The 25,787-nt window shown below is 39.8% G+C and overlaps 2 protein-coding genes and 1 long non-coding RNA gene across 4 annotated transcripts in view; 2 read left to right on the top strand and 1 right to left on the bottom strand.

The window, feature by feature from the left end:
- The first annotated feature begins 2,281 nt into the window (after positions 1-2,281).
- The window catches only part of LOC6570233 (fibronectin type-III domain-containing protein 3A), a 36,945-nt gene continuing 13,439 nt past the window's right edge, over positions 2,282-25,787 (top strand). The window contains exons 1-2 of one of the 2 annotated variants that reach the window (XM_001996419.3): positions 2,282-2,507; positions 15,498-16,582. In XM_001996419.3, coding sequence (XP_001996455.2) covers positions 15,646-16,582 — 937 coding nt within the window. In that variant the 5' untranslated portion in view covers positions 2,282-2,507; positions 15,498-15,645. The remainder of the gene's footprint in view (positions 2,508-15,497; positions 16,583-25,787) is intronic. The other variant, XM_032741910.2, reaches the window with a different exon arrangement.
- LOC6570230 lies at positions 4,160-5,502 on the top strand. Its single transcript, XM_032741912.1, has 2 exons — positions 4,160-4,188; positions 4,286-5,502. The coding sequence occupies exon 2, from the start codon at positions 4,316-4,318 to the stop codon at positions 5,426-5,428; it is 1,113 nt and encodes a 370-aa protein (XP_032597803.1). The 5' UTR covers positions 4,160-4,188; positions 4,286-4,315; the 3' UTR covers positions 5,429-5,502.
- LOC116806059 lies at positions 19,807-20,525 on the bottom strand. The gene is made up of 2 exons (XR_004365510.1): positions 20,276-20,525; positions 19,807-20,202 (listed from the first exon to the last, which is right to left on the bottom strand). It is a non-coding gene; the product is annotated as an uncharacterized LOC116806059 (long non-coding RNA).

The raw sequence follows: 25,787 nt of genomic DNA, 5'->3' as shown, positions 1-25,787 counted from the left end.
ATTGCAAAAGAGAGCGTGTGGGCCGTGGGCCGTGTGCTCCCTTGCGGCTTGTGCTCATGCTCTCTCTTAAGCTGTGCGCTCTTCGCCCGCACAAAATGCAGCGTTGCCGTTGTCTTTACCGGTTTTGCTTTTACTACGAATAACGATGCGTTCGTTTGCTGCTTTTCGTTTTGGTTTCTTCTCTTCTTTTTTTTTTTGTTTGTTTCTTTTGTTGCTTTTGGACTACGTGCGGCTGTCGTCTATCTTATAGATAAATTTGTATCTAACGGTTGATTGCAGTGGCAAATGCCGCTCAGCTGTGCGGACCGGCCGTATGTACTGAGACGACAGTGTAGGTATGCGGGCCGCTCAGCAGCGACTTCGTCGGCTTCGGCTTCGGTTCGCTTTCCAGTTTCAATTCCAGTCGTCTGTATTTGTATTTCGGACTGGGACTGAGTAGCCTTCCAACGAGAGCGGCCATGCAACATCGCAAAGTCGCTGGCTGCGTCGCTTAGCGTCAGTTCGGTTCAGTTCGGTTCGGTTCGTTTTCGTTTCGTTTCGCGATTGTTCGAGGGAACAGCACCAGCGTTCCGAACAGTCCGATATTAACTCTCAAACTGTACGGTTTGGCAGCGTTTCCATCAACGAAGGCAGCGCGTCGTGTTCCATGTTTTTACTCTGCCACTGCCTCCAACAACTACAACACTCTAACGCAAAGCAGCAGCAACGACAACGACAACGACAAAAAAAAAAATAAAATTAATACAAAAAAATACAACGACAACAACAACAATTATTGAGCATACTGCAATAAGCGATTGTTGTTGCAAAGTTTAAACAATTGAAGTGAGTGCGCGAAGACAAATAAATATGTGATAACGCAATATAAATTCGACAAAATTAATATATAATACAAAAGAAGAGAAAACAAAAATAATAACAATAATAATACATATTATGTTTGAGGGCAGAAGGGAAATTAACTAACTCAAGCTGTTATTGTTATTACCTCACATCCTGTTCTTTGTGTACTACTCGCACACGCATACAGACACGTACATACATACATATATACATGCATACAGAAGTACACATACATACATACATACATACTTAGATGCGAATTCGCATTCGTTTTTATCTCATATTAGTATGTGAAGGTGTCAGTTCGCGACAATAAATTTTTTGTTTAATATACTACATGTGTGTATTAAAATACCCTGTGTCCATTGAAAATAGGTTAAAGGGGTAGATGGCTGTTGTGTAAATCTATGAAGCAGCCAATCGTTGCTCTATTCTTGATTAGCCAGAGTCGATTGTGGTGTATATATATATGTCAGTCTGGAATATATATTTGAATGAATATATATTTCGACTGACTAATAAAAAAACACAACGTATACACATGTATATGTATGTATAAATATATATATATATATATGTGTGAGTGTATGATTCGAAGCATTAGTGCGGGGTATCTTATAGTCGGACATTGTCAATTAATATGTTTGTACTTGTTTTTGTGTAGATTTTGATTTGAGTAACGAATCCGCGCTTTTCAATTGTTATATCCGGTCTGCTGGAATGTTGCTGTGTGTGAATCTGAATTTCTACACATGTACATTAATGTGCATGCCTATGTTGTGTGTGTGTGTGCAAGAGAGAGAGCGATTGGTGGTACACATAAACAGGCTGAATGAAATAGAAAATTGATCCCAAGAAAAATGAAATGGTTTCGTGTCCGTTGTGTGGTTTTGTGTATTTTCTTTTGTATATTGAATTGATTTGTGTGTGTGTGTCTGCCTGCCAGCCAGCCAACATTGAGGTTATATAAAGATTATTAGTTGAAATTGACATCAATATGTCGTCTGTTTCCTAGAATGCCACATGTCTTCCATCTGACAAATGTCGAGCTATTTGCCATTTGTCAATTTGTCCATTTGTTATTGCAAGCTTTATACTAATATTTACAATTGCTTAATATAAACTTCAAACGTTGGCCCAACACATCTAACATATCTAACAACAACAATCTTGTCTTGCAGTGTATAAACTATAGTGCAATAGTTAGAAATAACATTTTTTTTTTCAAAAATAAATATCGTGTAACGTATATTAAAAATAAATAAAATATACTCTAAATAAATCTTTATAAATACAAAAATAAGTTAAAAATCAAAAAGTACAATCAATAGGTGCAATAAAATTCATTAAAAAAAAATATATATATATATTTATATGCGTATATATATCGCCGCTGTGTTCATTGTTTTGTTAAAAATATTAAACAATTTGAAATCAGAACCAAATAATTAATTGCAATAAATAAAGAAAACAACAAAAGTGTGCAATTTATAAACATATTAAAAAAAAAAAGAAGAAAATGCAATAACTTAAATGCATAAATATTTAAACAACTCGACAACTACACATTTATCAACGTTGGATTTCTTAGAAACAACGATAATTAAAGTTAAATACTTTAACAATTATCAACAAATATTCCGTGACTTTTTTTGCGACTAATTGTAAGTATTTGAATAAATCGACGTTTAATAACAAATCTAAAAACTGGTTTGCGTTTGCTGCTCTTACTACACTTCAAGAAAATAGTGGAAAGAAAAAACTGAAATATATTTAAGGAGAAATAATTAAATAAAATATTTAGTATATTTGTAGGTAAAATGCTTAGTAATTAGATACACATATTTAATTGATCATTTTTGTAAGGTTTAAGTTGTGCCTTTGTTTAGACATGCCAATAAATATATATATGGAAATAATTGAGCTTAATTGAACTTTAGTTGTTGGCTGTGTTAAATGCTCATCGTATATAATTATAACTATAAAGTTTGCATGATGCGACAAAATCTGCGCTCAATATGTCCATCAAATGAATTCGGTGTCGCCTCCGCTGCTTGTGCCCCCCCGCCTAACCCAACCCATTGATTGATGCGCTCACATTAGTTGTACAGGCTTTTGTGTAAAGTTTTATCTGCTCTTAGATTTATACACACACACACACTCGTACACACACTTGTGTAGTTACAGCTTGCTCGTCAAATTGATTGTTTTTGCTGATGATAGTAACAAAGAACATGCAATTTAATAATTATTAGTTTTATGGTCTGGTTGAGACGATTTCAGTACATTCCTATATATACACAAACATATACAAAATATTCATATATAAATATTTACCGTACGTATTTTGTATATTTATGTATATATATTTTCCATGGGCGTTTCGATTTTTCATACATATTTGCTCTGGTCTGCACTTGACTTCAGCGAGCATTTGTAGCTGATATTTGACTGGATCGTTCAACCGGTGCATTCCAGTCCGCAATGAACGCCTCAATAGACCATGTGCTTATTGTTCTCTCACTCTCTCCCCCTCTCTGTCTCTCTCTCTCTCTATCTCTCTTTGTCTATCACTCTGTGTGTCTCTGTTTCGGTTTCTGCGGTCTGCGCGTTTTTCGTGTCAGTGTCTAAGGTCAGTGAACCCCAAACCAATTCACAACCGAAACAACTACAACTGCAAAGCGCAGACAACAGAAAGTTGCGTGTTTGCTTAGGCTCGAAATCCAAAAGAAATTACACAGCGCAAAAGCGACACGTTTTTCGATTCGGTCGAGATGACGATGATGTTGTTGTTATTATTTTTGTTGTTGTTGTTGTTGGGAACGTTGCGGTTATTGACTTTCCCTTCTGCCTTAGCCACTTCAATCATTATCATCGTCATCATCATCATGTGTGTGTGTGTGTGTCTGCGTATTGTTTGGTTGTTTGCGTTTCTTTGCTTTTTGGTACATTTTATGTTCGGCATGTGTAAAAAAAAAAACTGAGAAGAAATAATTGAATATAAACAAATTCTGCTTTAAAGCTGCAAACGACAAAAGAATTAACACATCTCCATGCGTGACTTAGACGGGGGTGTCCAAAAAGGTATATACCCCGTACACAGCCAATCGTGGGTCAGCACACTCACTAATCAATCAGTCAATCAGTCAATCGGGACAAACTGTTTTATATTTCTTACCATCAACATACTTTTGTGTGTAGTGTGTAAATTTATTTTGGAAGTATAAATTATTTATTTTCAAATTCCAATTGGGATTTAGTAGTTATGGATGAATTTAAACTGTTGAAGATCAGTAACCCTTACAAGCAACACTCAAAGTTGCCGCTCAGCAGCTGGGATTTGTGGTATGCACGTAATATGAAACAGATCAAACGGTTGGCCAGCGAACTGAACAAACCGACCCGTGAAATCACTGAACTGATCTATAATCTCACGCTGCAGAAATTCAATCGCCTCCTGAATCCCCGAGGCATGCGCTGGAACAATTGTCGTGTGCCATTCGCCTGCCCAGCTGTCTGTGATCGGTATGTGGACATCTTTGACTTGGATGGCAATGTGCGTGATCCAGCGAATCCCTGGAATCTGTCTAAGCTGCTGAAGCTAATGCAGGCCATTCTCAAATTGACCGATGTCAATCGAATCAATGAACCAACTAACAATGCAATTCGTGCGGATTTGTGTAGAAGCAAGAAACGGGATGGGGGGCATATGAAAATCGAACGATCCCTGAAGGTGGCAAGCGAACAAATGCCTAATTCGTCTGCCGCTAGGCGGCTAAAGGCGTCGAAGAAGGAAGAAGACAGTAAAGAGGAACATGTACTCGATGCAGAAATCCCAACCAACGGATCTCCACTGAATGCCTCTTCACGAGTTGCAACGCCACTGAATGCCACCTCACATGGTGCATATCCAATGCGTGTATTTGGCGAACGGGCGCATCGACTTCTGGCAAGCGATTTGCTGTTGACCGATAGAAAGGGACGCCGGCATGGCCATGGCAGCCCACAGTTGGATAACTTGCGCTCGGAGCAGCACCGGATTCTAAATGAAATATTCAGAAACCTGAGTCGCATGGATCCCGAACGATTTCTAGAAGCCTTGACCGGCGCAGACCTAACCGAGGAGGATGCCAAATTGATGAAGGGCGAAAAGGTGAATGTGAGCGTCAAAGATGTATCCGCCTTCTACACGAAAGTTGTGGCCGGTTCAGACAAAATTGAGCAACTCAAGGAGGCCAAGCAAACAGGTCGGCCAATTAGAGAACGTAGATATTTTGGTGAACCGCTACCCGTAGTTTTTCATGCGCCATACGATCCCAACAACCAAGCGACTTGGCTGCGTCGTCATCCGGATCAACTGCGCCTGCAGCCGGACGGTCGACTGGGCATGTCTTCTGTGCAACACTACAGACGCGACTCTGTGCTGAAAGCATTGAAAATCGCCAGCGAAAGATATTCGATTCACAGTCTAAATAACCTGAAAGTGGAAAGGACGAGAACGGCACTCCAACATAAGTCGGAGTACCAACGTGTCTTCCGTCCGTCCAGCGGCAGGCATCCGAAAAAGTTAAAATCAGAACATTGAAGCGATTTCTAGTACTCCTTGCTTTCTAGCATTCAAATTGAAATTCCTATCATCAAAAAAAACAAAAACAAAAAAATGACTCAAATTTTAACGTAAACTTTGGTTTTAAATTTATTTATTTTTATTGATTTATTTATTATAAATGTACTGCGCAACGCGCTGCTGTCCGCCGAACAGCTTAACGCTTCGACTGCTAAACTGTGAGAAGCCGACGGAAACCATCCGCAAATGTCGTCGACGACATTCACAATGGCAATCGGCGGAGAGGCGCTGGTGTCTGAATAATAACGTCATGCTGAGGCGGCTCTCGAGCCATGTGCAACAGCCACTGATCGAGGTGTGCACCTTTCTATTCCAGCTGACACTGGCGAAGTTCGGACAGATCCTCAATCCCCGATGCTCCCAATGGAGCTATTACCGTGTACCGTTTGTTCGGCCAGACACGTGTGCCATCTACGATGGCATCTTCGACAATCGCGGCAATCTGCGCAATCCTTTACATCCGTTTATTGAGTACCTGGTGTTGATCATATTGGATCATTACTTGAGTCTGCCGTGCGAGAAAGTTGAGGGGCGTCGGAATACGGCAGTAGATACCATTTATGGACGAGGCGGTGGTGCGTGCAAGGATGTTTTTAAGGATGCTTTGAGGGGCCAGGCGGACAGTTTACGTCATTTTTTTAACAACTCTAAATTTGGCTTTGGTGGTTTAAGTGGCTCAAATGGCGATGCCGATGCCGATGCCCATGCTGATGGCAGTGGTGATGGTGATGGCAAAGATGATGTTGATGGAGAAAATAAATACGATGACGGTGATGATGATGATCATGAAAATGGCAATGGAAGGGATAGTTCAAATAGATTATATAATAAATATGGAGATGTTAAAGATGGAGGCGTCAAAAGGAAGAGTGAAAAAGGTGGCAAGGGTGGTGGAAAAGGAAAACGAAGGAAAGGAAGTAAAGGCAGTAAAGGAAGTAAAGGAGATGATGATGCAAACAAGCGTAAGAAGAACATAAAGGACATTTCCAACTTGTACTCGGATGTTGTGGAAGAAAGGTACACCATCGATCTGCCAACGCTTTACGCCAAGAAGAAGGCCAAGAAGCGAGTTAAAGTTAAAAAGCGAGGCGGTGGCGACCAGAAGGTGATAGGCGTGGCCATACCCGTTTTGGTGCACGAGCCATTTGATGAGCAAAAACCATGGACCTGGATCCGACGACATCCGGCCCAGACCCGTGTGCTCGAAGGCACGCGTCTGGGGCGCGCCAAGGTGCGTCGCTATCAGCGCGAAACCCTCAAAGCACAAGTCCACGAAGCAAAGAGACACCAATCGGTCCAAAGTGTATATTCGGCAAAAAGCGTCCATTCGGTGGCATCCGGCGACATGTTTGGACATCCAAATCCAACCAAAAAGGGCACACCACAGGTTAAATCATTCAACTACGCTCGGATAAAGGAAGTATTGAGAAATACTATCTCGGCACGTCTTACCACGATACGTAAACCAAAACCCCAAAAGCGATAGTGAAATACCAACGGGACCAACAAATTTGTATAATGCTGTGAAATGATCACAACTCAATTCTCATTCGCTTACGTATTTTTTACACAATTTGACCAGTTTTACATTAAGAAGACTTTTAATGTCAATTTTTTTATTAGGCGACTTTCCTCAAGGCCCTAACGAAACGCGAAGCGAAGAGAACACTTTAGACTTAATATTATTAATATTAGATATTATACCAAACGCATGCAACGAAATAAAATTGCTTAAGTACATTAATCTGCACAGCGAATTACAATTCTATCTTGAAGCCAGGAAAGCTAGTCAGATGAGTATAGCATATAGCTACATATACAGCAACAATCGATCGAAAGAAATGTTTTTTTTTGTATGAACAACTTATCTGTTTTCCACCTGTAATAACTCGCTTACAATCTGGCAATCGAGCAAACTATATATAAGCTCTATAGAATTAACTACTCTGCTCGACACTGGTTTATTGGTATGCCAGCAAACAGACTGACAACCATCTGACGACCATCTGCAGATGCTGTCGTGACGAAGGAGAAACGCAATCGATTCAACACTTCCTAAACCAATTTCCATTCTACTCTCGAATATAAAAACTGTAAATTATGAGGTATCATTTAAAAAAAATAAACACAATTGGCTAATTTCAGCCATGCCACGGGATAAATTACACGTATCTCCCAAGTGGATCGGGGAAGCGCGGATTTTTCCTACTTGTTTTTTTTGTTTTTATTTAAATGTCGGCAATTAACGTGCCTCAATTAATCGTTCTTTCCTGATTTTGAATATGCTTTTTTTGAGTTGTGCAGCTGCTGCAAAAGCTCAATTTGGTGTTCTTTTGATGAGCGCTAAATAATTTGAGTTTAAAGGGCGCTTGGCATTGTACAGAAAAATGCCAAAACACACAAGTTGACCAAAGTTTGTGGCAGTGAGTCTCTCTCTCTCTCTCGGCAGCCAAGACTTATGCGAACACATGTGTCCTGTCTCCTCGATGACACTTTAACTTTGTTACGAAATTTGTATATATATATTATTGAATATATGTATTTCCAATATATATTTGCTTTTTGCTTTAGCTGCTACTTCGTTTAGTGTTTGCGAGGGATTTTATCTATCAATTGCAAAGATTTTAGCATAGCGCAAATGTTTCGATGAGTCGAAGTTGTCGTTTTATGCTCATTTGCTTCGACCGCGACGATTGCCAAAAAAGCAAGGCTGTTTGTCCATCTTTACGAGTTGTATGTTGTTCTCCATAACCCCCTCAGTCCCTCTATCTCTCTCTCTCTCTGTGTCTAGTTGTGTGTGTGTGTGAATCCAAATCTACTTAAATCGATAAAAACTATCAAATCTGTTCGGGGCGTTTATGCCGCCGCTGACTGCCTGCTGAATCAGATCCCGTTTGCCGTCTGCCGTCTGCCGTTTGCCTCTTTTCGTCACTCATACGAGATGTGCGCCCGATGATGCGCCACCAATCGGCTCCATTTGCCTGTGCTTGGTCTTCGTCTTGGTCGCCACTCATTTTTCGTCCATGTTGCGTATGCTGTCAAATCTCATCCGCTAGAGCCTTCCATGCTGCTGGCATCTTTTTTTTTTTTTTGTTGGTCTTTTTTGTCCTTTTTTTTTTTGCTTTCTTGGCAACAGCTACCCAAAAAAAAAAAAAATGTTTGTAGTCATTGTTGTTGCCATGTCCGTTCTGGCACCAACTTGGCCCAGGCCTTCTCTTCGCTTAGGATGTGACTCTGTTAAGGGAGTGCGGAATGGGTGCGGAATGGAGTGGTGCGTTAGGCAGGAACAACTACAGCAGTTCCGTTCTTTTTCTTCTACTGTTGTCATGCCGACAATACATACTCATATATACATATATATATATATATATATATATATATATATGTGTGTGTGTGAATGCGCATAAGGGCGCCGCCATTAAAGCGTCCCCAAAATGGTATGCGAAAAATGAACAGCCAGCCATATTTTGTCTACTGACCAGCCCATCTCGCCATACTTGAATGTTTAACTACATAAATACATATGATTAATTGTGATAAGTATAACAAAAGCAAAGAAACAAAAAAAAAAAACAAAAAAACATGAAACAGTTTTACTCAACGTTAATGCACTCGTCTTTCTATGTCGCTATTTATACAAATATCACGCACTTCTAATGTCATTTTTATATGTTTTGCGTGTTCAGATTTCACAATGAGCCGAAACTGAAAATAAAACACAAAATGATTCCTTCCCAGTTCTCAGTTGTATGTAATTATGCAAGAGTGTCACTTAAATCGTTAGTAATATATAATCAACTCGTTAACAGCCATTTGCACAAGTATGAACTCCCCTCCTTCCCTACTCATTATAAATATATATATAGATATATATACTTGGTATAGTTTTTTATCGTTTTAACTAATTGTCAAGTAGTTAGCCTAGTACTTATATTAATCAAGTTTTTATAGTCTTGAGTGTGATAAACAACATTTGAGATTTTATGTTATGAAAACTTGGTTATATCGGTTTTAGTTTGGTTTTTCATAATGATTTGTTTGGGTCACGATTCGAATTCAGGGGCTTAATTCATTTTTAATTGCACTCAGGCAGGCAAATAAAATTACATCTTATCATTTTACATGCACACACACACACACTTTGATCGTATTTATACTTTTATACACTGTTCTCAAAATAAACAGGGAAGTCATATTTACATATTTAATTTGTGTGAAAAAGTGTTCAACTTCCATATTTGTTGCTGGCTTATTTAAAAGTCAAACTGCCAAAGCTTAAACGCTTAAACCTAAGCCAAACAATTAGTTGTCTAATTTGGAAAACCCAATTTTTCATCAAATATGAGAGATGAGCACTTGTTTATTCCGCTACTTAGCTCTAACTTTTTTTTGTATATGTTTATTTACTAATGACTAATTTCAGTCGACACCAAAGTAAACAAAATACCAAAAAAAAAAAAAAATACATTCAAAAAAATATAAATATGGCAAAATTGGATATAATTTTAAGATTTCTTGGGGCTGTTTAATTGCAAAATGGAAAATGGAAAATGGAAAAAACCAATCAGACCAAAAGAAAAAATATATTTAGTATGAATTAGCTAAGATGCCCAGCTGCAAATGCATAGCGATAAAGGACTCTGCGTTGATTACACCTTAAAGGATATTGTAATCGTTGCAGATTACACGAAATGACTTATGAAGGTAACAATTAGTAGTACAACGTTTAAGAGAAAGGTCTAGAGAAAATTGTACTTTCGGAAAGTTAAAACGAAACGAAAACTATTTGTGGCAAGCCTATTTTCGCAATCCATTAATCAATCAAGCCACCTTTCTCAATTGTTTGCAGGGAACAGAGTATCGCGCATTCGTTAGTTGTTGGCTGGCTGGTTGGCTGGGTGGCAAGCAAATTGCTTGTTCTTTTTTTTCTTTCACTCGAACAAAGTACCACTGCAAATTGTAATAAAATAGCGTAATTAAAATTTCTGCCAATTAGCGGTGCCTGCGGTCCGCTTACAAATGCCGCCGCCCCCCCTCCTTTTTTTCTATACACACGAAACCCAAACGCAAAGGGTGTGCTGCGAAGAGGAATGCGAACAAAAAAAAAAAAAGAAAAAAATAATAATTATTATTAAAAAACTCAGCTGCAACAGCAGCAGCAGCACTAGCAACAGCAACAGCAGTACACGCCCCTGTCATTATCAGAATCGTGGCAGCAGTTTGAAACAATAAAAAACAAATATGTACAAAATCATATAGCACAGCTCGAGTTATTTGAGTATCCCTAGCAATGCGTATAACTTATTTTGAAGGCATTATTATGCTTCGTCAATTGAGTTGATCTATTAAAAGTAGTTTTTTTTTATGACCGTCAAGCAACGTTATTCAGTTGTTGGCATTCAGATTACTTTATGGTGCAGTTGCCATATGAACGCAATAGTATTAAATCTTGCTTAACCCTTAAAAGTATCCTTTCTTTTTATTTGCTACTATGTGTGTGTGCGTGTGTGTGTGTGTGTGTGTGTGTGCGTGTGTGTGTGTGCGTGTGTGTGCATTTGCATCATGATTACTGCATTTATGAGCTAAGTTTTTTACTGTCAACAGCAATTAAATTACATTTTGGACTTTATAGCCTCGCCACAGTGGCTTTGCTAACATATCTTTCTATCTGCATAAATAGATACACATATGTTCTTATTGTTGCCTCCAACACCAAACTTCAATAAATTCTAATAATTTATATTGTTGCCAGAGTTACCAGAGGGCAAACTGCTTAAATCGTATGCATTGGCAAATGTTTTGTTACAACAGATAACAGAATTCTGATTCGGGTACGTAAAGTATAAAAATTTCGGTATTCCTGCAAACTTTTTTACGGTATTCACTTACGTATTGGAACATTGATTTTTACGGTACGCTACTGCAATGGTACCGCTTCGAAATGGTCCAATATAAAAGTTTGAAAAACTTAATGAGCAATGTTCCAGTCGGCACTGACTGACTCTGGCAAACTGTAATTTGAGCGAAAATATTATCAAAATCGAACAAATACATATACATATATGTACAGGTGCTCTAATTTCTGCAAGGATATTTATTGTTAAACCCTGACCCAATTAAAAATGGGTAAAAAGCATATAATGAAGTCGAAGAAGTTATAACCATGGGAAAGAACAGCCTTAGGATACTTACCGGTCTATTGACAGGACACTGTAGACTAAGAAGTCACCTAACTAAGCTAGGTATATATATTAACGATCTGTGCAGGTTTTGTGAAAGAGAGGAGGAATCCTCGATGCACATCCTAGCAGAATGTGTCACCTTAACTAGCAGAAGACGCAGCATCCTGCATGTGGTGCATGTTTTGAATTTTAGAGACATAAAATACCTCAACCCAACAAAGATCCTCACATTGATGCGGGAGCTGGGGCTGATGGAAGAACCATAGGCTCAGAAAGGGGCACAATAGATCAAATAGGTCGCGCCCCAATAATAATAATAATATAATGAAGCTGTGCACAAATGTGCAAAGGACATCTGAGTCCATCTATCTATTCCATGAGAATTGGAAATTTAAAAGCGAAATAATATTAGTTTCGGTATTTGTTTGGGTTTTGAATCTGGATCCGAGTGTGAAATTGGTAAAAATACGGTTCCGTTTTCGACTTGACAACCAGCTTACAATAAATGGCTCAGAGACTCGTTGTTTGTGCTGGCTGGAGTTGTAAAAGTAAAGCTTGGCTTATTTGGCATTTGACATGCATTATTTGCTGAAAGTACAATTGTACTTTCGACGGCAAATTGATTTTGTGTTAATGGGCAGTGAAGACCAGCAATGCCAGCAATAAATAAATATAAATTGGCGCATTTTCACTTTCACACTTTGCATGCATTATTTTGGTGCATGCAAACACATTGTTAGACAATCAATTGAAGCGATTTGCATCTGTATATGTACATTTTGAGTGCACAATGTAGATTGTATGTACATTTGTTTACATATGAGAAACAATTACTGCAATGCAAAGTTTATGCAATCGCTGTAATTAGCCTATCCACAGACAATTTCTGCATTGTTATCTGCCAAAAGCTAGATTATGCAAGCGACTCCCGGCGGCGAATTGAACTTTTTTCTCTTTTTTTTTTTATGGTACAATTTTTTAACAATAACCAGAAATGCCAGACCCGATATCCATATACACATATGCATAAGTTGCTCTCAGGCGAGCTAGTTTTGCAGCTTGGGCTCATTTTCTGAAGATGTCGTTTTCTTTTCTTTGCTTTTTTTTTTTTTTTTTTGGTTGTTTTTCCACAAAAGCCACCAAAAAAATAATGAAGAAAAAATGCAGGAACAGCAACAGCAACTTAAATCGCATATTGAATAATGCGGCAATGGTTTCTTATGCAATTAACTTGATTGGTGAATGTGGCAATAATTTGCATGCAACTGACTAACTGACTGAATGACTGAGTAACGACAACGACGACGACGACAACTTATCTCGTTGGCAGTGTGAAACCACAAATTATTGATCAGTAAGCAGAGTGCAGCCAAAGGTAGGCGGGGGGAGAGATTAACCCAAAAACCATTTGGACGTAACGGTATAACTACACACACACACAACGAAATACACACATTAGAATTGAAAATGTGGCTGCACCCTCGCTGGCGTGGCCAAGTGAAACGAGCACATTGACAGTGCCACAAGAAATGCACACCTTTTTCACCTCGTCACCGTCGTCGTCATCGTCATCGTCGTCATCGTGTTCGTCATCGTCATCGCCATCGTTGTCGTAAAGAAAGCTGCTAAATGTACGCCACATTGTGTGGCATTGGATGCACTTGCCGCTCTTCAGTCGACTGTGTTTTCTTATCGCTTAAGTCAGCGCTTATTCATGTCTTGCACGTTGGCTCTCACTAACTTGGCCAACATGTCTATTAACGGTAACAAGGTAAATGTTAGAAATTGCCGTTAGAAAATTGCCTCTATTGTAGTTGCGTTTGCGGTTGTTGCTGTTGTTGTTGCTGTTGTTGTGTTGCTGCTGCCGTTTGTGGCTAGCACACAAAGTAAGCCATCTTCAAAGTCGAAGCAAACAAAAATCGAAATGTTAGAAAAGAAATCAACACGCGTCTTTATATACCCTGAACTCATTCAAAATGGTTAGGAAGGGTATAATGGATTTGTGTTGAAGCATGTAGCAGGCTGAAGGCAGAAGGAAGCAGCTCCGAGCTGCCAACTCGAGATAGACCCGATTTTAAGGAGATAAGAATTAAGAACCGCTTACATTTAAGTGGCAAATCTGGCATATAAAAGTCGAATATATTAACATTATAGTCGAGCTAACTCGACTACAACATTCTTATTCAATTGCATTGCTTCTTTGAGCCGTTTTCACAAGTTCTTGGCAAGCTTGCTTTACAGATTAGTTTGATTTAGTTATCTCCTTGGCAGAAGTTGTCAATTACATGTTGCAATAGACATCACTTGTCAATGCTTTCTTGCTTCCTATGAAATTTGTAATAGATATAGATATCGATATAGAATAACTTAACTGTTTAACAGCCAGCTAAATAGACGCTGCTTGCATCAGTGTCGAGCAGATGTCGGAGTTGAGTCATAGATAAAGTTATCACCGTTTGACGACAAACAAATGGTCTCGTCAAGGGGCTCAAGGTGTCGCAAATGCGTTACCGTTAAGAGGAGACATCGTAGCAGGTTGTGGGAGAATCTGCTTGTTTCGAGACTAACACTCATCGCTCACCCACTTAATGGTCGGTCTAGACAATTGTGACACAAATGCGAATGGGGTTTAGAAAGTGGTATCTTCCAGAAAAATAAGAAAAAAAGAAGGAAAAAAAACTGTCTCGACATTTAATACAAAACAAGAAGAACTGAAACAAAAGGCAATTGCTAAGCTGCGTAAATTTCCGCGTGATGTTTTCAACAACGACGCGTCAACGTTGCCATCATTGCTGACAGTGCGTGTTGTGTCATTGTCTGGGGACGTGGGTGTGCAGGTGTAAAAGGTGTGCACATGTAAAAGGTGTGCACATGTAAAAGGTGTGCACATGTAAAAGGTGTGCAGGTGTGAGCTACTTGAGACAGTTGTGAGAGCACATATTGAGACAGGTGGAAGCAGTCTTAGACTCAACGCTGTTGTCTGCTTCATGTTGAAGCTTTTACTGTGCAGCAGACGCACTATATAAATTACATGCGATTAAGCATACGACCTGTGTGTGCAAAATGAATACCTAATGCAAGTACAGGCTATTAATTGAATCCCTAAGGGCCATATGCTTACCCATAACAAGGCCATTACGAATGGCAACAACAACAACAAATAAAACCATAACCACCAAATACCAGCTGCATAATAATCTAATGAAAAACATCAAGCAGCTTAAACAACCTCTTAAATTCATCAAGTTTCGCCATAGTTAAAACCAAAAAGACAATGGCCCAAACGCCGGAAAAAAAAACTCTCAAATTACTTTATGCTAGAGTAAGCCAAAATAAAAACGAAACGGCTGCTTTAAATGAGTATAGCAAATTTTACGCAACTGGCATTAGAAGGCATTTCCTCCGACTATTTAAGTTAGACCAGTGATTAATGGCGTTAATAGCCGAGTCGGGCTAGAAATGAATTCCTTCAAGATCAGACCTTGCAGATTGTTTTATAATCTTGTCTGCAAATATTTCTTAAGATTGCTGAAATGTTTCAACTTTAAACAAACGATATTTTCGTTTTAAATTATAAATTAAATATATTAAATCGACGACGTCTCATAAGATAAACCCATCAATGAGTTTATTGGCATGGTGAAACCCTCAAAAGAAAAAGCGTGATTCATCCTGCAATTAATTAGCTTTAATCATCCAGTTGATGAGTGCATTTATGCGATGTAGTCGCAAACCGGAGCAGCAAACGCAAACCCAGTTCGACAGTGTAACTTTGCCAGCAGTTATTAATTAATGGCAAATCACGCTTGCCGTCTTCTTTCCATGTCTTTTGTTTTGTTTTGCAGATAAAAGCTTGCAGCATAGAACCATACAGCATGCCAAGCAGGCTGATAAGCATGTGCTAAGCAAACTGACTCCCTCAACTGCTGTCATTTTGTCGAATACCAGGAAGGTGCTGAGAGAGATACGGTTGCAGATACCAAGGCCTTTAGCATGGTGCGACTTAATGTTGCCGAGCAGCAGAGTACCGTCAGCAGCAACAGCAATAGCAACAGTAGCAACAACAACATTAACAACAACGGAGGCAACAGCAGCAACAGCCACAACACTGAGAGCAGCAACAATGCGGGCAGCTGCTCATCGACAACATCGTCGACGACGAGCTTGAATAGCCTGAATGCCAACTCTGCCTCGCCCGCCTGCAACATTGTAATGTTGCAAAATAATACACCGGTGCCGGCAGCCTCGCAGTGGCAACAGCAGCAGCAGCAGCAACAGCATCAACAGCCGCAGCTTCAGCCTCAGCAGCTGCAACAGCACACGCCCTTGGATGGCGCCTCGTTGCCAGCATCGCCGCCACTGTTGCAGCAAACAGCGACACCGCCACAGGGTGCCCAAATTGTGCCACCCGTGTGTGCGCTACATCATCCGCAGCAGCAGTTAACGCTGTTAGCGGCCATGCAGCATCACCATCATCATATGTTGCAGCCACCAAACAACCATGGCCTGCACCATGGCCCAAACCCACCAGCAGCAACACAAGCCGCACTACCACCACAACAGCAGCAGCAGCAGCAGCAGACTTCTCAACCGCATGAGAATGGACACGGTGGCATCTCACCCAACGGCAGCTCGGGTGGTGGCTCCTCGGCGAGCAGTGTGAGCAGCGTGTCAAGCAACAGCGGTGGCGGTCTTAGTGGTGGCAGCCACGGAAATAACTCGAGCAACGGCACCAATGGCATCGGGCCACCAGTGAATGCCCCGCTGCCGCCGCCGGGACCACTCTATATACAGTATCCCGGCGAGTATTTTCCATCGGAATACTATATAGCACCGCACCCGCACGAGGGTATCTGTCCACAGCATCCGCATCATCCGCACGCGCATCAGCATCATCATCAGCCCATGTGCGCCATCTCGGCGGAATATGGTGAGTTTATCCCGATAGCAAAACTCCCCCCTCAATCCCCCCCTCACCAGAGAATGCTGATCTGGGCTGCCAATCACACAGCCAGAGCCACACAGCACAGAGCTCTAATCCCCGCCTAAGCGCCAATCAACATCTCAACTTGTCACGCAAACTTTACCTAAGCCGTTGCAGGATGTGTGTTGACGTCACATTCCACGGATTAGGCACTAACACTCGAGGCTGTTCTTGGGCTGGCTCTATGTCTTCGAATGTCTCGAATGACTTTGAATAGCAATCAACCAACAGCGATGATTGCAAATATTTATTTAACAATTCAATTACACAACTGATTCAACCATTTTACTATCTCTCTCTCTCACTGTCTGTCTCTCTCTCTCGATGCAATATAATTGCTAGAATACAGAATCAACTTGCATAGTTTAATTTGCGTAAAATTAGCTGACTAGTCTAAATGAATTAAATTCTAAAGTTTGCTTAGGCATTTACAAGCGCAAATAAAGCGATTTCGTATAACAAAAGAAACAACAACAATTTCTACGGAAATATGAGAACCGGCTCTGAACATGACTCGAGCGAAACGCCCACACACCCAGCCCATGAATGTTGTTGTGGCACACGAGTTGAGTTGCCAGCGCGGCAAGATTAATTTAACTAGAATGGCAAAAGGGTGTTGGTTTTCAGCCCATCTGTTTCCGATTCGCATAAAAACTCATTTTTAGATATGTTTCGCTTCTTCTTTTATTGGCATAACAATTTCTGGTAGACCATAAAAAAAAATCCCAATTAAAACAATGAACTACACTCGGAAAAAAGTCACTCTGAATTTTCGCAGCTTGCACAAAATGAAAACTAGAAAAATGTTCATGTTTTAAGAAATAACATTAAAAAAATTTGTTTTTATGAATAAATGAATTATGAATTAAAAATGTTCTAGTCTTCAAAACTAAATTCTAAATATACAAAAAAAATGTCTTTAAATTATCTTTTTCTGTTTGTTTTTACAGAAATATATTTCTGAAATTGATGAATTAGTAATTGTTTCCCATACTCGGGAATTAAATTAATAACATTTAATTCTAAAAAGATATTCTTTGACGCAAAAATAATGGGGATTTGTTTTGCCGAGTGTTGAAATAAGACCAGGTCACCCTGTTTATACAGATATATGTGGCGACATACATATGGCTTATCTATGTAAATAGCAAACTTACCAAATACCCATACAAGGCACATTCTCAATTGGAGTGGAGTCCGCATTAACATGCCACTATCAACACCCACATGCTGCATACCGTTGCGTTGTTTAACTAGAGCTGGCTATCGCCGAGCCCAAAACAGAAACTATTTATTTATATTTATATTTTTATTTTTATTTTTTTGCCAGCATCACAAACAAAGATTTCAGAGTGTTATGCGAAAATAGAAGCTGCTTTTCGGATCGCAAAAGGGAAGGCGAGCCACAGCAATGGTAATGGAGCTGAGGGAGTGTTGAGCGTTGAGAGTTGAGTTGAATTTAATCAAGTTTTGACGCAACCTAGAAACCCCAATAGCCATCATTATTAATTTATCAGTGTCATTAACCTTAATTGGGTTGCGTCTGGAGGCGGTTGCTGCAACCCGTTGATAGAAACTGACTGTGAATCTTTTGAGTACGCTGCGAGTTCGAGCATCTTGTCTGTGCATCTACTTACAGAATGCCAAAATAATAATGAACACGAGCAACTTGATATTGTTTTGCAAGTTGACTAATTAAGTCCAATTCCCAGTGACACACGTGGCAACTTGTTTGTGTTTGTGTTTGTGGCTATGTGTTTCTTTTGCCTGACAGCACTAATTGAATTTGCATGTGGCTGAGTTTGATCTTCCACTTCCTATGCCACTGCCACTTCCTGCTGCCACACTGTGGCATCCCATGCATGACTCCCAAACTTGTCCGGGTTAAGAAAGCGAGTTGAAAGCTGGCTGCCAAGCAACAGCTACACGCAGAAAAATATTCTATGCATAAATATTTTTATTTCTTTACAATCTGTCAGCGGACAATCAGAATGTTTAATGATGAGTCAACTAATAAACTACAAATTTAAATGTTAATTAATTGATTTGATACAATAATCAAAAAATATGTGGCAGCTCTAAAATATGATATTTTTCAAGGCATCTAAGTCAAATTAATTAATTGCCCGGATGTTTTCATGGATAGAAAGGTACTTTTAAGTCTGTGTTGATTTCAAGGAATCTATTAATAAATTTATAAAATTTATGTTTCTTTTGGCTGCCAAGGCAGATCAATATAATGAGACAGTCTTACGCAAAATATGTATAGAAAGTAGCAATAAAATTGCCTGAATTTGTTAACCAAAAATACTCCAATAGATAAGTTAATGTTAAGCGTATTTGTATTTGTGTATATGATTTTCTCACAGTGTACGCATGTGCTTTTGCTCCAGTTAGTAATTTGCAATTACAAGCATGTAAATGGTGCCTGGCTCCTGTTTTTGCCCTGCCCCTGCTCCTACCCCTGCCCCTGATCGTTACCAAATGAAAGAGGATGACCCAACACCCAACACAACTGGCTGTCTCCTGCTATGTTCTTCACTCCCACTTTTCCCAGCCCTGATTGTAGTTAATCGAATAAACTTACAGAGGAAATGGCATTAAATGCGTGTTGGGCCCTCGGCCTCTAATGGAATTTGCTCCCGGGGCGGTCCAACGACGCTGTCGGAGCTACTACTACTACTACTCCTATATTGATATGGCTGCCAAGCATGTTATAATTATAAGAATGCTGAGTGTACACTTGTTGCCTCACCCCCCCACCAACCCAATTGCCTAACCATCAACATGCGACCTCGTTTGGTGAGTGCGAAATTGAGGAGCATTTCTCTTGTATAGCTCAGCAGTCACTAAGTTTTTAGCGTGTTAATTGTTGTTGTTGTCCCGGGCTCTAACTAAGTTGAGTTGGCATAGTTTAGAACTGGTCACAGCTTTAATTTATTAAGTGCACAAAATGAAGATTGTGTTTTCTGATGATGGGTAACTCAATTAACTCTAACTTAATTTTCAACTTTCAAATTCTTTATCACAGACAGAATTAAGAGTTTTCACAATGGGAACTCTTAAAAGAAATAGTATATAATAATGTATTTATTAAATTATTTCGGATTATGCAAGTCCAGTGCTTATGCTACTTTCTCTTCTACTACTACATTTACTACATTTATAGATGGTCTGCCATACATTTTATTTATTTGATAAATGAAACGAAATTGAACTTTGCAGCTCATCATATATTTGTTCAATGATTTGCTGCAGTGTCCAAAAGTTTTTGTTGTTGCAAGCGGGGCCAGGGCCGAAGTTCAGTCGTACAATGAACTTGTCACACTTCCACTCCATTTCGAACATGACATGGCCCGGGTAGAGAGTCGGCAATCTGTAGTTAAGTCAACAACAGCAAACTAGAACAATAGCGACGACAGACTACATTAAGTGTAGTATTACAAGAGGAGACGGACCCACCCCTCTTTGACAAGATTCGAGAAGATGTTGCCGTTCGCAGCCATGGCCATAAATTATATTATACCATTATATGTTTCTTTTAAGTTCGCTCGTCTTTGCCTAATCTGTTTGGTAATAATTCTTAATTAACTCTCATAGGCAGCGGCGGCAAACACGACGGAACCCTCCCCCACTCACCCTGCTAAAGTTCCGCATCTTCTTAAAAAATTCAAGTATTTGTAGACGTTTCTCGGTACTTGTCGTCGGCTGTCGGCTTTTGTGTGGCGAGCATAATTATGCCGACCCTCTGCACTTCGACCTTTTGAAACGCATTGAACTATGCTTTAATCATTTTCATTTTGGAGGAGATTGAGAGGGGGCTTATCAGCCATCAACTGGGATACTTCTCGGCAAACAGTTTGCCCTAAAATTAAGAAATATATAAATATATACAATTTTTGAGTGTGTTGACGTAGACTTTGAATGTTCAATATTTGTATTTGTGCTTATTCAACATGTTTTCGTTGTCAGACTTGGGTTGACTTCAAAATTATTACTGTGTTTCAGTTTAAGATACACTTTTGTTCGCCTTTGCCACAGCGTTGCTCGCTTCATTTCACACTTTCTCATCACAAGCAATTTGGTGGCAAGTTGCAAGTTTCACAGCATACAAGGTCAATGCTCGGAGCAAGCCGCACCTGATGTAAACTGTGTCACACTAAACTTAAACACGCCAAGGGGGTGCAGAAATACAGAAATACAAAAGAATGCAACCAAAGATCTTTATATCTACATTGTGGAATCTCGATTTCCAAACTATATATATATATATATATATATATGTGTGTGTGTGTTTGTATCAACAATGGCTGGCCACACTCGGCTGGGTAAATACTTTCAGCTCGCTAACTGGTGCATTGCTCCATTTTGAGTTAACTGTTTGACGGTTACCAAGTCGATTGTTACTCGAGGAGCATATTCAGCAAATGCACAACGCTGCTGGCTATTTGTAGTAGTACTTGGCAACCTTTGGCGCTGATGTCATCATTGTTTAAGCCACAAGATCAAATGTCTATTTTAAATGTTAGAAATCAGGCGGCAGGCAGGCAGGCAGGCACAGGTATGTATGTACATGCCATATATGTATATGTATGTCATATACTCAGTGGAACAAGCGTCTTGCCTTTCCTGCCGGACCTCCCAGCCAACTGGAAAACTGGTTGTGTCCGCAACTTGTTCAGCTTTACGACTGTGCAGATTTATTGACTTGCCTATTTTATTGTTCATGCTCTTCGGACAGCTCTTTCTAATAACGCTCTTTTTTTTAAGTGTAAATACTTGTAAACAGAAACATATTTGAAGTTTGCCGAATTATGATGAGTGCTGGTTGTGAAAGACGAGTGGTTGAGTGACTTGAACTGATGCCAGCAGACAGCTACTTCTGCTGTTGCTGTTGCTGCTGTTGCTGTTGTTGCTGCTGCTGATGCTGCTGCCGTTGTATTCAAGTCTAGGCGACTTAAAGATAATTCCAGCTGTGAGTTCCGTGCTGCCAATTTCGCACTGCTAATGACAAGCACCAACATCGACACAGGCAAAAAGCTGTCATAGCCAAATGACAAATTGCTTGCCGTCAGCTGGTCGGTCGTCGCTCGTTGGTCGTTGGTCGTCGCCCGATGAGAGACCGGCTTGTCGGCGAGTAAAAAGAGGAATGCGTACACACAAAAGCGACAGGAACGTGTAAGCCTGCATAAATTGCTGCTGGCACAGTTTGTAGCTGACAGAAGTCGCAGCATTTAGAATGCTGCTGCAGTTGCCACAGCGTGCTCCCTGTGTGTTCAACAATGCCCAACTGCAATATACCCTGTACGCTCTCTCTATCACTCCCGCAATTAAATTCGTGTCTGGCATTTGTTCCCATATGGCAACATCTCCTGGGCAAAACGAAAAGTCAATTGGAGAAGCAAAGAAGAAGAAGAAGCAAGAAATCGAAGCGTGCTGCGCTCTTTCGTCTCCATCTCGCTCTCTCGCTCTTTCCAATGTTTAGACAACACAAAAAAAGAAAAGCAAAAAAAAAAACCAATTGCTCGAACGTGTACCGCAATTTGGAATAACTCTTTTTTTTCTTTTTTGTTGTTTTCGCTCATTGTTTGTTTGCTCATTTTTCGTGGAATTGATATTTGATTTTTGAAATCGCAAGCTGTTTTATATACAGTGTCTCGCAGTTCAACTGGAACAACGCCTAGCAAAATATTTAAAGTGCTATAAGGTTTAAACAAAACAATAAACGCAAAATGTTTAAATGCCAATTTGTTTTATGTTATATCACGTTTGAAAAGGAAGCTTCAGTTTTTATTAAAATATTAAATAATTAACTAAAATTAGTCAAAACTTAAAACTTATCCAAAATACATGTCAAAGTTTTTTTGGAACAGTCTTAGAAAATTAACTTATTAGGCGTATAAAAACTTAAATAAGGATCTTCATACTTAGTATGATACCCCTTAGCCTTAATAACCTCCCTTAACCTATTATTCATGGAAGGTACCAGTTTCCGGGTGGTTTCTGGACTGACTTTGCTCCACTCATCCAGCAGAGCATTTTTGAGATCGGATCTGTGATTCCTGATGTTATTTTCCAGCAGAGCCCACAAATTTTAAATAACATTTAAATCTGGAGACTGGGCCTGTGGAATTATCGTGTGGGGGCAGTTCCAGATATGCCAGGACTGTACTAATCCGGACTTATGCTTGGCTTTTGTCCTGGTCGTTGTCGTGGTAGAACCGGAAAGTACGTCGGATTCCTAGCTTCTTGGCACTTTGGAGTAAATTTTCCTTTAATATATTGAAATACACACTCTTGTCCATTGTTGTTTCAAAAAACACCAAATTCCCGACGCCGGCTGCCGAGATACATGCCCATACCATGACACTTCCTCCGTCGTGCTTGACTGTTGCCTTTAGGATTTTGGAACTCAGCTCAGTATTGGACTGTCGCCACACATAATTTTGTCCGTCTGAGCCAAAAATGTTGAATTTGGGCTAATCTTCAAATATGAATTTGTTCCAGTACTCCAAATCCTTGTCCAAGTGGGTTTTGACGAATGCCATCCTAGTCCCTTTATTTTTTGCGCTTATGAAGGGCTTATTCCGTGGTACTTGGGCATTAAAGTCATGGTTGCGCAGAACTCGGCGCACAGATTCCACACTGCACTTTTGCCCCATTTCATCCTCCATCTGTGGAGTCAGTTTTGGAGCCGATAGCTTGGCATTTTCCCTTATTTTCCTGATGATCCTCCGCTCCTCCTGTTCGGTGAAAATCTTGTTTGGTGCATTTCTGACCTTGTCCTGTATCCGATTTTCGTCGACGAAGCGCCGAATGATATTGAATACAGTTGTGGTACTCAGATTTACCATTTTAGCTATTTGGCGATATGAATATCCAATCCTGAAGTGTTCCAGGATCAGTTTCCGTTGTTCAATGGTAGTCCGCTTGCCCATAGTCCTTGTTGGCTGGTTGCACTCGAGATGCAGGATATAACTAATCTGACTACGAAGGATTGGTCTATTTATACCAAAAATAATCAACCTAACGTAAAAAATCAGGGTTTTATGGCACCCAGGTGTCCATAACGCCATTGTTCCAAATAATATGTGACCACAAATTAAGGTACTTTTTTACATAACCCGGCCTAGCCGGTGGGAAAACCCCAGTTTATGGGGGTCATATAGTCATTTAGGTAGTCAATATATGTACCTGCCATCGGTCTTTGGAATTTTTGAAAAATATTGAATAATTCGTTTATGGCAGGCAATTAACTTTTTTGCTAGGCGCTGTTCCAGTTTAACTGCGAGACACTGTATGTATATATATAAAGGAATTGCATACATGCATAGTTTGAATACGTGTGTTGTTCAACTAACTTATTTTTGCACTAAAATTACCACAAAAGTCTCGAGTTAATAGCACATCTTTTTTTGTTGTTTCTATTTTCTTGCGAGACAAGGCGACCTGCGCTTAAGCGTCTTGCAAATTATGACACTGACCTTTGTAGGCGCCTGCCACAAACAAACAGTTCTAGTAATTAATTTGTTATTTAATATACGTACTTATATGCATAGATATATATATATATATATATACATATGTACATTGTATGTACAGTCACACTCTTTTCTGCTCTCTCTCTCTCTCTCTCTCTGTCTCTGGCTGTCAGTTTATTGCTTGCCTTGTGGCTGACTCATGCTTACTTTGTGTACGTTGCTCTCATTCCACTAATTTGCATATGATCCGCTCTCGAAGCAGAATAAACAGTATATTAAACTCAAATTGATGAGCAACCTCAAAGATGCGCAAATGTCATTATCTGTCTGCCAACTACAGCTAACTTGTTTTACATAAATACAAATAAATAATTGATATATATATATATATACATATGTTAGTTATGTTGCCTAACCAAAACGCCAATTAAATTGAAGACACAAGACAAAACCCTGGAGCATTTTAGCTAACAGTGTCTAACATAAATACTCGCACACCGATGACTGAGACAGCTCAAAGAAGTTTTTCAATTGCACACAAATATTTTGTTAATGGTTTAAGTGTTTTATGTTGAATTAGTGTCTGTGCTCAAAGGACTGTGACTGACACAGCGAATGAATGTGTCAAACATGTTTTGCAAGTTTCCAGCCTGAGTTATAATTGATTTAAGAAAATATGTCGAAACTGATGAACACTGTACGCTTGCCTTGTGTCTGTGTGTATTCCCATTAGTAAAACTTTAACCGTACTCCATTGCGTATGTGTAATATGATTTATATATGCCATAGTCTTAATCGAAGCTTGATCGTCTCACGTGTAACAAATATTGTCGAATTGCCTTTTAATGAGTGCCACAAATGGGCTGCTCTTCAAGGGGAAAGGCCACATCAGCGTGTCTAGACCAGAGAGAGATAGAGAGAGGGAGAGGTAGAGGAAGAACAGTCATAAAAAGTGTCTATGGAGTTGGGAAATTAAACAATATCAGTTGACAACATTAAAACAGTGCAAACATAAATCTCAAAATACACACGCACAAGGAATACCCACAAAATGGAGCTCAGTATCCAAAATATACATTACAAATATACGTCTGTGTGTGTGTGTCTCTCTGTGTGAGTGTATGTGTGTGTATTTGAACATATTTTATGTGTCTTTTTGAATGTATTTTATTTATATCGTCGCATTTTTCTTAACTCTAATAAAAAAAAATAAACTAAATAAAAAATAAAAAAAAAGAATTGCAGCCGGAACGGCAGCGCCAGCCTTCATTTGATTTGTGTTACTCTTCCCGTTGCTCTTGTTGTTTTTGTTGATGTTGCCACTGCTGCCAGTGCTGCTACTGCTGCCACTGCTGCTGCCACTGCCACTGCTACTGCTGCCACTGCTGCTACTGCTGCCACTGCTACTGCTCTTGGCTAGGGCCACTTATGGCTCTAGCGCCCAGCGAGTTCAACAACCGACAAAAAAGGAGGAGCAATGCAAAAAATTGGCATCAAACAACAGAACTTACTTTAGACAAATGGAGCGAAGGGCCGTTGAAGGGATGACGAACGCAGCATGGTTGGGTACGGGGCATGGACGGGGAGACTGAGAGACTGGGAAGGGGGGAGGGGATAGAGAATAAATGTAGCCGGGGAAACACACATGCAATGTGCATTAAAATTGTAAC

Source organism: Drosophila grimshawi, unplaced genomic scaffold (genome assembly GCF_018153295.1).
Source record: "Drosophila grimshawi isolate 15287-2541.00 unplaced genomic scaffold, ASM1815329v1 contig_1377, whole genome shotgun sequence".
NCBI lineage: Eukaryota > Metazoa > Arthropoda > Insecta > Diptera > Drosophilidae > Drosophila > Drosophila grimshawi.
Note: the sequence above shows the minus strand (reverse complement) of the source record. Positions and strands in the feature narration are given on the sequence as shown.